General features: G+C 40.3%; 1 protein-coding gene across 1 annotated transcript in view; it reads left to right on the top strand.

Moving 5' to 3' along the window:
* The window catches only part of thsd7aa (thrombospondin, type I, domain containing 7Aa), a 258,145-nt gene that overhangs the window by 154,718 nt on the left and 89,176 nt on the right, over positions 1 to 14,251 (top strand). Inside the window, exons 9-12 of the mRNA XM_028597031.1 lie at positions 1,569 to 1,809; positions 6,506 to 6,635; positions 7,617 to 7,735; positions 10,805 to 10,908. Coding sequence (XP_028452832.1) covers positions 1,569 to 1,809; positions 6,506 to 6,635; positions 7,617 to 7,735; positions 10,805 to 10,908 — 594 coding nt within the window. The remainder of the gene's footprint in view (positions 1 to 1,568; positions 1,810 to 6,505; positions 6,636 to 7,616; positions 7,736 to 10,804; positions 10,909 to 14,251) is intronic.

The following is a 14,251-nucleotide window of genomic DNA, read 5'->3' as shown; positions in this document are numbered from 1 at the left end:
CTGCTGACAGACACAAACAAACAAAGAAACAGACAAATGGAACCAAAAACAACCTTCTAGGAAGAGGTAACAATGAATAAGAAGGAAATGCAGTAGCGAACTGTGACTCTTAAACCGTGGCACTCTGGCCCCCCTTCACTCGTCAGGGAAAAACAAGGAAACATCCAGCCTAGCGTAGTGTGTTCTGTCTTATAGTACTGCACAAGTTAGTTACGACAATTCCAGCTTTGAAACGCTAGTCTAGCCTTAGAAATGCAACGAGCAAACAGCACAGAGAGAGTGAGAGTTATCACCAAACAAAAAACAGCGGATTTTTTGGACAAAATGCTAATCGTTCATACAAATAATCGCATCATCTCAAGAGCGTGTGTGCACTTCAGCTGAATATGGTGACACCGCCAACATACCACACAAAACCAACTACATTTTATGCCTACACATAATGATGCCGTGCTCACGGCCAAGTAACCATTAGTGACAGACACTTTGGGCAGTGACCAGTTATCAATGCATTTTAGAAACCACCACCACAAACAATCAATATTGGTAATAAATAATATTATTAGATTGGCAGAGCGGCCTTTTAAATATATATGTATTGCTATTAGTATTATTATTTAGAAAAATTATAATTATGAATAGTTAAATAAGCTGTAATATTATTTTGGCTTCCATCACCAACCTTCAGGCTAGATGGCTAGTTTATTGGCGTTGTTAGCTTGTGATTGTTTTTGTCATTTCTGCCTATTAAAGGTAATCAACCTAAAATATTTTGTGTGGTTGGCACAGCTAGCATTAGCACAGCTTACTAGTTTCTACCTAGCCTTAGCAGCATTTCTAGTCATCTCTAAAAATCAAAGATTCACATAGAAACACTGTTTATAGGCAATGGTAACCAATGGTTTGGTTGTTTCTTTGCTTAAGTCTAGTCTCCTTACAAATATGTTGAAAGGTAAAAGTTCACTCTGAAACTCGGTGCAGCATTATGGCCCCCTAATAAATATACCAATGCGGTGGGAACCTGAGCCTCTGCTTGTCTTTATAGTGACTTCCTTAGGTATTGATTCTGGCTCATGAGAGATCCAAGGATCCATACTATGACAAAATAATTGGGCCAAAACACCTTGGACAATGTTGTCATAAAGCTCTGGCAGGCTAAATACAAGGCTGTAGACAAAATAACTTAAATCAAGTCTTGGACAAATCCAAGCAGTTTGAAGATTTAATCAAGATTGACTATAAATTGGGGTCCGCTCTGGGTAAAGAACATGTTCAAACGAGGCCAAGACAGAGACGAGTGTGAGTCAAATCCCCAACAAGACACAGACAATTGTGAGGTAATGGGAATGTCTCAGACTGGCCTTGATACAGAGACAAGACTCAAGTACTGCAGACTCTTTGTGCGTGCCTTGGATATGTCCTTGTCTTCGTGATTCTAGAATACCCTTTAATGCCCAAAAGTTTCCAACAAGCTTTCCATCTTCCTGTATTACTGCAGATGTCATTTCTGTTTCCGTCTGTAGTACAGCTAAGACATTGACTCTGGTCTGTGTTCAATCATTTCTCAGGTGGAATCCAGTGTCCCAATATCAGCGCCCTGCAGGAGGTGAGGAACTGCAATGACCATCCCTGTACTGTGTACCACTGGCAGACCGGGCCATGGGGCCAGTGCATAGAGGACTCCTCCATCCCATCCACCAACACGTCTGTGGGCCGAACACGGGGCGACGATGCCTCCTGCTCAGTGGGGATGCAAACCCGTAAGGTCATCTGTGTCCGGGTCAACGTGGGCCAGGTTCCTCCGAAAAAGTAAGATTCCACATAACTGCTTATACATGCAGTTCCAGTGTGATCCGGGTTGAATTTGAACCATTTTCAAAATTTCTAAATCAGAAATATGTTAAAAAAAAACAGATTACCCAAAAATTACATAGATTCAATACAGGGCTCTTTAAACGTACAAATTGATGATGATGTTGATGATGATGAATAATTTTATTTCGATTAACATACATGAAAGAAACACTTACTTCCAACAATTTGCCACCATACTGTAGCTAACTAAAAAAGGAATAGGTTAAAGCCAAGGCTTATTTTTGCCTATCCTATCCCATAATTCCTATATAATCACCCAGAAATCCAACAAAACTAAATTAAACCAAATACTTGAGTACAATCCTAGAAATACAAAGAAAGGCGTGTTTCAGTAAGAAACATCTGATCACCATGCTTAAAATTCTTTAGCTAGCTGTAGTTAATGATTAGCCTGGCTCCATCCTCCTACGTACTTCCGCTCAATTTTCATTTTCCTTCAGTACTCCGTCTGGGTTTGTGGTATATTCTTGGGTTTTCTCCGGCCAAATCTTTGGCGGTCCAATCAGCGAACAAAGGGAGTAGTTCTGTAAAGAGAAAGATGCAAGCGAAGCCATTCGGTCCGTTGTTGCAACGCTGCAGAATATCCAGAAGTTAAAGCCCGAGCAAGAATAATCAATGAGTTTTGTTGGTGGCCATGATGGTTTGGGAAAAGTTTGATTTTCCAGCTCGCTCCGTTAGTGGTGAAGGAGTGGCTAAGGCGAACGCTAGCGATGCTAAGCCGACGTCATGACCAAAAGTTAGCGATTGGTTCTGGCCATAGACAGTATATAATGGACCAATAGACCCCGTTGCTCTGGACGGAGACCAGTGAAGGCTATTAGAAGCACTTTTCCGGTGATGGCCAGCTTTACTGCGCAGCCTCCAACTGAGAAAATGTGACGTGAGCAACGTGTCTGAAAGTTGTAAGTCTTCTGGTAGCTGTGCCAAGAGAAATCTCAATCATTCCCAATCTTACAGATACGGAGACTGTAGGTGTATGTAAGGAGATAACATGGGCACAGGCTAATTATTGATCACTAACATGCTAGTTAACATTAGTAATTAAACCTAAACATCTCATGTAAGTTGAAACTGCCTGCGAGCTTCTCCTGTACTATACGGTAATTCCTCTACTATGCGACAGTAAGTCACTTGGTTATGACACAATCGTTAGCTTATTTTTACAAAAACGTCTGGTACGGAGCCATAACGTGAGGTACAAGGTAATGGAGCCTTTTATACATTGTCGTGTTTCTTTGGAACTAAACAACGGACAAATAGTCTTTAAACGCTGTAAAGTTATTCGCAGTCAAGTGACGTAAAAAAAAAATGGCGGTCAGCGGAATGCTAACAGGAGGTGATGGCCAGTTAGCAACAAAATGGCGCCATGATGGCTCGAGTTCTGAAGCGAAGCTTACGCCCTTGGTTCTGGCAGATCCAGAGGGGCCCTGAGCAGATCCAGTAGTTTTGAACTTCAACAGAGTACCCTCCTTCAAAGAACTTACCACTTGTCAATGGAAAGTGGCCAGACTCTCTTTACAAATAAAATGTACTAGAGTTTGGTTGGACCAGGCTAGTTAATGATTAGACTTGGTAAAGACCTGATAAAAGATTCAGCAGTTTAAAATAGTTCATTTTCGATAAATTTGGCAACTTTTGTACGGTGTTTTGTTCCAGTTGGAGCTGCAAAGATAAATTGATTAGTTAACTTTTCAGCAGCTGCGAACGAGGATTATGGGAATTGTAGTATTTAGAGCCACTGACCATACCAAACTGACTAAAAACATGATTTCTCAGAAACAGGTGTAAGTAATTGAAACTGATGGCCATAACATAAACCTACAGTACAGCGACATGGAATTATTTAGGAAAGGTTTTGAGTAACATTGAGGATATCAATAAAATAAGTTGTTAATCGTAATTTACAATGAGGAGAAATACTTACAAGACCAAAAAAACAAATTCGGGGAATCAGATTTTCAGTTTTTTTTTAACTGAATGTGCCAAAATTCCATTGCGTCCATTGATTGTTTTGGCACAACTGTGGTGTTTAAAAAAAAAAAAAAAACTTAAATTAAATTAGCATATCAATCCGATTTTGTTAAAAAAACGTTCACTGCTCCTTGCATCAACCGGGCATATATATATATATATATATATATATATATATATATATATAGCTATTAAGTATGATTTTGAGGTACTTGTACTTTAATTGAGTCTTTTCTTTTCACGCCACTTTCTACTTTTACTCCGCTACATTTCAGAGAGAAATATTGGACTTTTTACTCCACTACATTCATCTGTTACAGCGTTAGTTACTAGTTACTTTACACATTAAGATATCTGCACACAAAACACATGTAGTTTATAAAATCTGATGTTACTACAAGTCCAGTTGAGATGATTAGACCATTAAACACACAACTGGTTGGATTACACTTTCTACAATGGGAGGATTGTTCTGCTTTGAGTACTTTTACTTTTATTACTTTATTATTAGTACATTGTCCTGATGATACTTACATACTTTTACTTTTACATTTTCACTGCAGGACTTTTACTTGTAACAGAGTATTTTAACAGTGTGGTGTTTTTACTTAAGTAAAGGATCTGAATACTTCTTCCATCACTGCTGAGTGGTTAGGCCAAAACAAAATTAATAATCCCTAAATTAGCTCCAACAATTGACAAATACTAATACTAGTTTTGAAACTGAAAACTCTATAAGGCTGAAAGCTTATCCCTTAAAGCTTTAGTGCGTAACTTTTTGATATTAATGAACGTCCGTTACCTCCTAACTCTCTCTGGATTTCTCAGTAGGACTATGTTCAGAAGATTGTGGCGTCTGGTGACTTTCACTACAGAAACTCCAGTGAAGATAATGACCTCTTCTGAAGAGTCCATCATGTTTTTTTAATCCTCCGTGACCTCCTTGGCTACTAGCAGCTGCGTGGAGGAGGGGTGGGGGTGGTGCGCAATCACGGAAGGCATGTATCACGTGGATGCGCCGACAGTGTTGTTGTCATTACTTAGAATTCCTCATGGGGGAGACAAAAACTACACACCATAGCTTTAAACAGATGTAAGAATAGTTCTTGTAAATGCAGTCAAATCCACACAGCATGAGAATAGTAAAGTCTTTCCGCACCCTTACCGATAACTCCTGAGGTGGTGACATAATTACCAGTGCTTCAGTACCAATGCTTCCATTTGTAAAAGTGAAAGGTAGCCTTTCTTTTTGGTTGCAGACTTTGTTTGCACATGGCACGTTGTGCCGTTTAGTCTCATGGTTAGTCTGTTGTTACTGGTGTCTGGCAGAGGTGTTAGCTGATGAGTTGTTTTAAGCATCTGGGTTTGTTTCCCCCCTGAAGGCATCTGCTGGGAATGTGAATTATCTATTTATTTATTCAACAGAAAGGGAGCATTATTCTGGCAGCACAGCAGCACTACGAAGGCAAACCCCCCAGCCCCCATGCTGTGTATGGAAATTAATCTCACTTTTTATTCCTGCGCTTACTCCAAAACCAACACATGCTGAGCCGTGAGCCTGCAGCCTTGGGACACACTTTCACATCAATGGAGGGAGGGGCACACACTTTCACCAGCAGCACCAGCTGTGGCCAGGATGTGAGGATGCCACCAGTAAACATAAATGGGCATTAGATCATTCAAATGCATTAGAATGATGAAACAATGAAATATGTATGAGGATAATTACTAGGTGTTGTTAGAATGGGGTAAAAACTCTGATAAGTTAAAAAATATTTTTTTTTGAACGTGTGCGCATATCATATGCTTGGTTTGCTATAGAGCGTCTTGCACAATTTGAATTGGTGATCTGCCATGGGAATTCTGAGCAGAGCTAATTTCCCGGTTGACTCTATAAACACATGAAGTCCTGTTTTTGTTTTTTATGGGGAAGGGATTTCAATTTTTGGGAAAGGGTTACGTTTCGGTGCAGCCAGGCAAATCACTACTAGTAAAAGGAAATGCAGACTTTAGCCTATTATAATTTGAGATGCAATCCATCCAAAACAATTCTAAAAAAACAACAGTTTGGGCCTATCGTTGGGAAAGCATTGGTGTATTGCAAATGTATCTATGGTGTCCCCAAGGGACTTATTTGGCATTGTTGGGTTTACACTGACATTTCCATTTTCTACATCTAATATTGTACTCATCCAAATAAATAATATCCAAGGGAATTAACGTTTTTCACGTCACTTTACGTCGTCGATATAGACTACATTGCCACTAGAGGCAGCTTGTCAGTTAAAGTAAAATATACTGCATGTTGTGTTTAGGTATTAGGTATCGTCATAACAAACAACTGATACTGTATGTGTTTTTGGGAGGATAATCTTGACTTTGACCTCCTAGTCTTTCGTTCATTTTAAATGTAATGAGCTGCAGTAAAAAGCTAAAACATGAAGAACAAAAAAACACTGCACATTAAGAATGGAAGTGCCTTTCTTCACTATGCTGCAGTCACAGTCTCACAAAAAGATCCAGCGCTAAAGTCAGGCACATTGGCATTCTCCACGTGAACTCCCAGCACGGTTTCTTTGGTTCTGATCCAGCACATCTCTATCAGATTTCCATGTGTACTTTGTGTGTTTGTCTGAGCATGTCAATGATGTACATTCAGGTGTCCAGAAAGTCTGCGCCCGGACACCGTCAGGCCCTGCTTACTGCCATGCAAGAGAGACTGTATCGTCACCCCTTACAGCGACTGGAGCCCCTGCCCATCAACGTGTCAACCAGGTAGCTCTTTTTTGGCATCACTACACACTGTGAGGCCCTGCAGGGCATCACACAGTCCAAATGCAACGGTGTTAGGAAAGGGAATTCATTCAAGCTGGTATGACTGTGAATTAATGAAGCACACCAAATATGCTCATCATTATTTCAGCACCAGCAGAGAGATAATAAAATCATCAAGCACACTGAGACAGAATACTGAAACATTAAATTCAGTTTGGATTGTGTCATGTTTAATAAATGTAAATACAGTCAGTCTCAGAAAAATATCAAGAACATTTGTAAGGAGCGGACTGTGAAAACTATATATACAGAGGAAACCATAAAATGCATCTCTGGATGGATGGATGGGAAAAGCAACTCTCAATGAAAATGCTATTGACTTTTCCAGCCCATACAAAAAAAAAAACATTTACAAACAGTTACTGATTGGTTTGGGTTACACTCAAACAAATTGCTCCCAAATTTAAACCGGACTAGCCACCTGTCCAGGGTACTCTACCTACCCCTTGCCCAATGCATGCTGGGATAGGCTGCAGGCCTCAATGACCTTGAAGAGGATTAGTAAATTTCTGTTCAGGATTGGTATCTACAATATGGTATGGAGCATGGCTGTCGGCATTTCCAGTCATGGTATTCAATATTCAACTTGATTTTATCACCCTCCCTTTGAAGGGGTCCCTTCCAGCAGATGGTGATCAAATAGATACATTACAGACAAATGAAGACCAAGTTTCATTACATTCATTCTACATTGACACATTTAATGAAATATGGCCAAGAGCAAACAAAAGATGATCCTGTTCCAGTACCTTTTCAAATCTGGGAAACGTTGAGACCCCAGCATTGTTTACCCTGCTGCAATTTGATTTTTTTTCCCTTTATCCTAAGTTGCTAGTTTATTAGGTACACTTAGCTGAAACTAGGTACTAAAATGTAAATAACGTATATACTGTATGTGTGTTTTTTTGTGTCTTTGCATAGGTGGTAACACCAAGAAGAAGCAGTACAGGAAACGTATTATCATCCAGTTACCAGCCAATGGGGGACAGGACTGTCCTGAAATGCTGACTCAGGAGAGAGAGTGTGAGGCACCATCTGTCTGTCATGGATATAGGTAACTGGTCATTTCAACATAAACACCTGCACACGTTACGCACTGACAACCTCCTTGTTGTAATTACAAGTAGGAGTTATTGTATGGGGATTTTGTGATGGCTATGATACTGGCACGGCTTATTTTTATTCGATATTTTTAAATCGTGCCACGCATATGGACAGGCAGAAGGGAAATGCACTTCTATGTGGATATAGTTCCTTTCATTTCTGATGGTATGGTAGAGATTTTATAGTGAGAAAAAGAATTGGGTGCCCGGATACAAAAGGAAATATGGGAGGAGAGTCTAGGTTATATTTACATGTGTTTTAAAAAAGCACGTAATTGCTTAATACAGTTTACAATAATAAACAGATTACACTATTCCAAAAAGAAATTACATGCAAATTTTTTTACATTTTTTTTTTAAAGAAAGAAATCCCAACGCTGAAATTATTTTGTGAAATTATGACAGAACTGATGGGCACACTTCAACTTGGGATGTTGTCATTAAAAATGAAAACATTTTGAGGAAATTTGACTGCAGTTTGGGGTGTGGTGGTGTGGTGGTGGGTTGTTTATGTCTGGTTTAATTATATACTAACAGCTAAAAATATGAATCGGTAAGATTTGGGTATGTTATCCTTGTAGAGGCCTCTAGCCCTGCTACGCCCTGCTGTGCTCTGCAGTGCCCTTCTATGCGCTCCAGTGCCCTGCTACATCCTGCTATGCCCTGCAGTGCCCTGCTACCTACTCTATTTGTAAAGTGTCTTGAAATAACCAGTGTTGGGAGTAACGCGTTACAAAAGTAACGCAATTACAGTAATGTATTCCTTTTTGCTGTAACGCAGTAATATAACGCATTACTAATCAAATTTCGGTAATATTATACCCGTTACAATCTCAGTAACGCGAGTTACAACGTATTTTAACACAACATTTAACAATTTCCCAACACCGCGAAACATTTGATCACAGGAAAAAAAAGCCGTGAGTATTATTTTATAACTTCGTGTCCCAACAACAGGTGACGGTACGTCAGCGCGGACAGCAGTGTGTCCGAGCCGCTGACAGATTTAAACATGTCAGAAATTAATGTTTAATGTTTAGGCTTGCTACATGTAAATATAATTGCAGTTTACCAGCCGTGGAGAGTAACTATGCCTGTAGTAAAAGAGCTTCGAATGTCGACCAAAAACGCTTGTCTTTTACTGTGACCATTTACTGCTCAATATGTTGCAGTTTTACAAACAAGAAAGTGATCAACTTCACTTGACGGACATGTTTGCATCTAGGGTCTCACGTTCATCTCAACACAAGCTAGAAAGAGTACACAACAGACAACTTCCGTGTAGGCTACTTCAAAATAAAAGCACTTCCTGTGACAATTCGCAGTAAAACTAAATTACTGTTAAATAAGGTTGTGGAGCTTTTCACATATCAGCTGTTAATCAAGTACTGTAAATAATGTAAATAGTGAGTTTTAATCACACTATTGGCCATTTCCTTTAGACTGTTTTAAACTAAACAACATGAATTTCTTATTCAAGTGCTTTAAACAAACATTTTACAACAATGCTGTACTTCAATACAACTGTAAGGTAGCCTACTTTTAATTGAGTATTTTCATTTTCTCCTACTTGCCTATTGTATGTTTTACTTGTCTAGTTTTGTAGCTTTAGTTACTTTGCATACCCATATTAATTATACAAAATATTATGAATAATCTTTGATGTATCAAAGTGGATAAAGAGGAGACTTTATTGATCCGGTTGTGAAATTCACAAGCTAGCTGCCAAGTCAAAGTTCCGCTGTTATTTTGGTGAAAGTAACTCAAAAGTAATGCAAAAGTAGTGTAACGCATTACAATTCAGAGACAGTAATATTGTAATATAACTAATTACTCTCAAATGACAGTAACTAGTAATCTATAATGTATTACATTTTGGAAGTAACTTGCCACTGGAGATAACTGTTGTTATGATTTGATACTATTAAACAATAATAAAATAGCCTCAAACAGCTTGAGAGGTCTGGTGAGATCAAATTTCTAACCCAAGGTTTTTTTAAATATCAAACTTGTCTTCAGCCTTAACCGATGCTGACAAGTGAAATACCATCGTTTCTTCATCATTACTGATCTCTTCCCATGGGCATTGCCATGTAGCCTACTTGCAACACACGGCAAGTGTGGCCTCAAATGAGAAGAAAATAATTGTATAAATTACATTTGAGAATAACTAAACCAGAACCAGAGTTTTCCGCAAACAAAACAGGCTGAACCAAATGCAAAACCTATTCATTTGCGGGGGGACCTATCAGGTTCAGGTTGTGTCGCCAAACTCTAGATAGCACTGTGGGTAACCATCTTGGAATAATTTGTAAAGGCTCCCAAGTCATAACAACGAGGCATTTTCCTATTGCGTCCACTGCAAACATGGTCTCCAGAGGATGGACCCTTGTTTTAATTGATGCATTGCCATGATATTTCTCACATAAATACATGGTTCCATCATGAAAAACTGAATTTCATGATCTCATGAACTTTTTTATCTAGCTATCCTGGGGTCTAAATCAATTGAAGCCTGTGGGTAAGTTCAGGCAGTTAATTTGAGTCCACCACTATACTCACATGGCATACTCTTGTGCCCTTTTACATATGGACCTGGCTTATGGATTGTGACCTGTATGCATTGAGTCTATGTTCCTGTAGGGAGGAATTTATTATTGTCACTCCCACCTGCCGGCAGTGCTTTGCATGGCATTTCCTTGTGGGGAGTAATGAAATCAGAGCCTTGACACCAAATATCAACTCTCTACATACTCTACATTCACATATTAGCCTAATCCATTCCACATGGAGTTGGCTGACTGAACTTTAAATGTTTGTCCTACTAGCAGCAATGCTTTAAGAATAGAATAGATTATCAGTGTGTTGTTTGCTAAAGCCAATGCTTATGAACAGTGCATTTTCTAAGGTTTCCTAGCAAGGCATTTAACTTGTATTGTTTTTTTCTATTTGGTCCAAGGAATAAAGCTAGCAACTATCTACCCCTCCCTTCTCTGATTCTTATACCTCTTCTTTTTTAGGTGGAAAACCCACAAGTGGCGGCGATGCCAGCTGGTTCCATGGTCAGTTCGTCAGGACAGTCCCGGAGCTCAGGAGACCTGTGGACCGGGCCTGCAGGTTCGGGGTGAGGACAGACACACACACAGATTACATAAACCTTTGCATCTTATTTACTTTTCTATATGAACACATGAGTTAACCCTCCTGTTGTCCTCAGGCCAAGTTTGTCTAATTTGTGAAAACATTTCTACATGAGAAAAATTGGTTTCTTGCAACTAAATTGCCCAATAATAAAATGAATGGTTCCATACAATGTTCTTCTCAAGTAAGATTAATGATCAGGTCACTACTTTCATTGAATTGGGGGTGTTTAATTCAATTTTATAGCATTTAAAAAGAAAATGAAATGGTTTCAAAACAGTATCCTGACTACACTCTGACATATCTGTTATTATCCATCAACACACATTCCTCTAATCTTAGCTTTTAATCAAAATAATTCCTAATTAACAAAAACGTAGAAAAAAGGGTCATTAAAAAAAACACCCAAAAAGGGTTAATTTTCAACTTTGAGACAGGAGGACAACTCAGTGGTTAAACACGGCAGGAAGGACAGTTTAACCAAAAAGGCATTAAACAGAGCTGAGATGTGGTTTTCGTGGGGATCTGTGACCACTGATCTGATTCTTCCATCTACATGCTCTCTTTGCAAGAGCCTGGAATAGGGAAGTTGGCATCAAAGCAGTAACTGGGGGCTGCGTACAGCTTGAATTTCTGATAATATTACGGGACTGAAAGGAGGGATGTGAATGTTACAGTTTAAGCGTAACAGTCTCAAAATCTCACCTTCTCAACTTAACAACACCGATAAACTAGGGTGGGTAGGGAATCTCAGAACAAAACATGTACTATTACTTTAAGGTGACTTGCTGAGTGTAACACTACTACCTGTGGCCTGAGGGAGAAGTGAGGCAGACAGTTGTCTTGTTATCAGTGCACACACTCCGACTCCTATTAAAGTCTCAGAGACAGAGGCCATTATCTGATTCCAATGATGAGCATCCTGCTCCTCCATCTCGGGAGGCTCTTGTCATTATGTACCATTACCTGTAATAGTATACTCTGAGCTGGAGAGATACAATTCAATACGAGCCTCTTACTATTCACCCACTCACTCAATACAACGTGTGGAAGGCAATAGCCAGCATAAAGCATTTGCCATGAATGTGTGATTGTATGTGGGATAAATGTTGTGGGTATATGATGACTGGATCTTGGTGTTTTTATTGTTATCATATTGTCACTTGTGTTTTCTTTACCATATGGCAGTTTGAGTAAGGCCATTTGTTTAGCCATCTAACGGTTTATCACACTCATAAGACTCAAGCCAAGCCAATGTGAACTAGCACATGCCACAGTACATCTCCCATTGGTCATTTAAACCATTAGCGAACCCTCTACATCTTGTATGTACATTGATCCAGGGACGTCTGTGGGTTGAAAGGTTGAAATTCTGTTGGACTGGACAACCACACATATTCACAGCTGGATTTACTTAGGTGTGTGGACCACTAATAGACTGCAGTGGTGGAATGTAACTCAATACATTACTTAATTACTAATTATAGGATCTTTTATGTTACTTGAGTACTTTGATTTATGTACTACTTTATACTTATACACCAGTACAATGTATACGGGAAATATACTTTTTCTCCAATACAATTATTTGACAAAATTATTTACTTTACAGATTAAGATTTTGTGTAGACAACCTATGATGAGCGAATGAAATACAATGCATTGTTACACATAAAACTAACCAGCAAGATATTTCAAATTAAACCCAGCTACCAGGGATATAATGCTACTTACATATACATGCATCGATAACCATCCAAAACTTCCCTTTCCTGAGCCACATTAACCAGCTCTGACTGGGGGATCCCGAGGCATTCCCAGGCCAGGTTGGAGATAGAATCCCTCCACCTAGTCCTGGGTCTTCCCCGAGGCTGGACCTGCCTGGAACACCTCCCTAGGGAGGCGCCCAGGGGGCATCCTTACCAGATGCCCAAACCACCTCAACTGGCTCCTTTCGATGCGAAGGAGCAGCGGCTCTACTCCAAGCTCCTCACGGATGACTGAGCTTCTCACCCTATCTCTAAGGGAGACGCCAGCCACCCTCCTGAGGAAACCCATTTCAGCCGCTTGTACCCTGGATCTCGTTCTTTCGGTCTTGACCCAGCCTTTATGACCAAAGGTGAGGGTAGGAACAAAAACTGACCGGTAGACCGAGAGCTTTGCCTTCTGGCTGATTCTCCGACTAATCTCCCACTCCTTTGTCCCATCACTCGCGAACAAGACCCCAAGGTACTTGAACTCCTTCACTTGGGGTAAGGACTCATTCCCTACCTGGAGTAGGCACTCCATCGGTTTCCTGCTGAGAACCATGGCCTCAGATTTAGAGCTTTATTATTATTATGCTGATCCTCATCCCAACCGCTTCACACTCGGCTGCGAACCGATCCAGTGAGTGCTGAAGGTCACAGGCCGATGATGCCATCAGGACCACATCATCTGCAAAGAGCAGCGATGAGATCCCCAGCCCACCGAACTGCAACCCCTCCCCACCCCGACTACGCCTTGATATCCTGTCCATAAATATTACAAACAGGATTGGTGACAAAGCGCAACCCTGGCGGAGGCCAACCCTCACCTGGAACGAGTCTCGACACAGCTCTCGCTTTGGTTGTACAGAGATTGGATGGCCCTGAGAAGGGGCCCCCTCACCCCATACTCCCGCAGCACCTCCCACTGTATCTCCCGGGGGACCCGGTCATACGGCTTCTCCAGATCCGCAAAGCACATGTAGACTGGTTGGGCATACTACCAGGCTCCCTCCAGGATCCTTGCGAGAGTGAAGATCTGATCCGTTGTATTGTATTGTATTGTATGTACATTGCATCGATAACAGTAATCAAACGTAAAAACCACCCGCTGGCCTCAGCGTCAGGAAGTATCGTAAGGTCTCGCGATGCAACATATTGCTTCATGGCACAGCACACAGACGCCCATTCAGGAACCGGCTAACAAGGTAGTGATGGAGTTTTTCAAACTATTGTCACAGCTGAGCCGGCTAAAAAGAAGCAGAAAGCTAGTAAAGCATTGTCGGAGGAACAGAGAAAGAGGAAACGGCAGACTGACCAAGAGAGGAGTCAGACACAAGTAAACATAGGAGCTGCCAAATATCTATTCTGAAGCTGTAGGGGGAGCTCTATAGAGAAACCTGCCAGCAAAAAGCCAGAAAACAGCGAAGAAATGGCCAAAACTGCATAGCGTCTCTTTAAATTAATCACCAACTGTTTTGATAATCGCTTATTCGGTTTGAGTAATTTTTTACGAAAAAAAGAAGGCAATATTCTCTCTTAAATGTGAATATGTTCTAGTTTATTCATTCCTCTGTGACA

Source organism: Perca flavescens, chromosome 14 (assembly GCF_004354835.1).
Source record: "Perca flavescens isolate YP-PL-M2 chromosome 14, PFLA_1.0, whole genome shotgun sequence".
NCBI lineage: Eukaryota > Metazoa > Chordata > Actinopteri > Perciformes > Percidae > Perca > Perca flavescens.
Note: the sequence above shows the minus strand (reverse complement) of the source record. Positions and strands in the feature narration are given on the sequence as shown.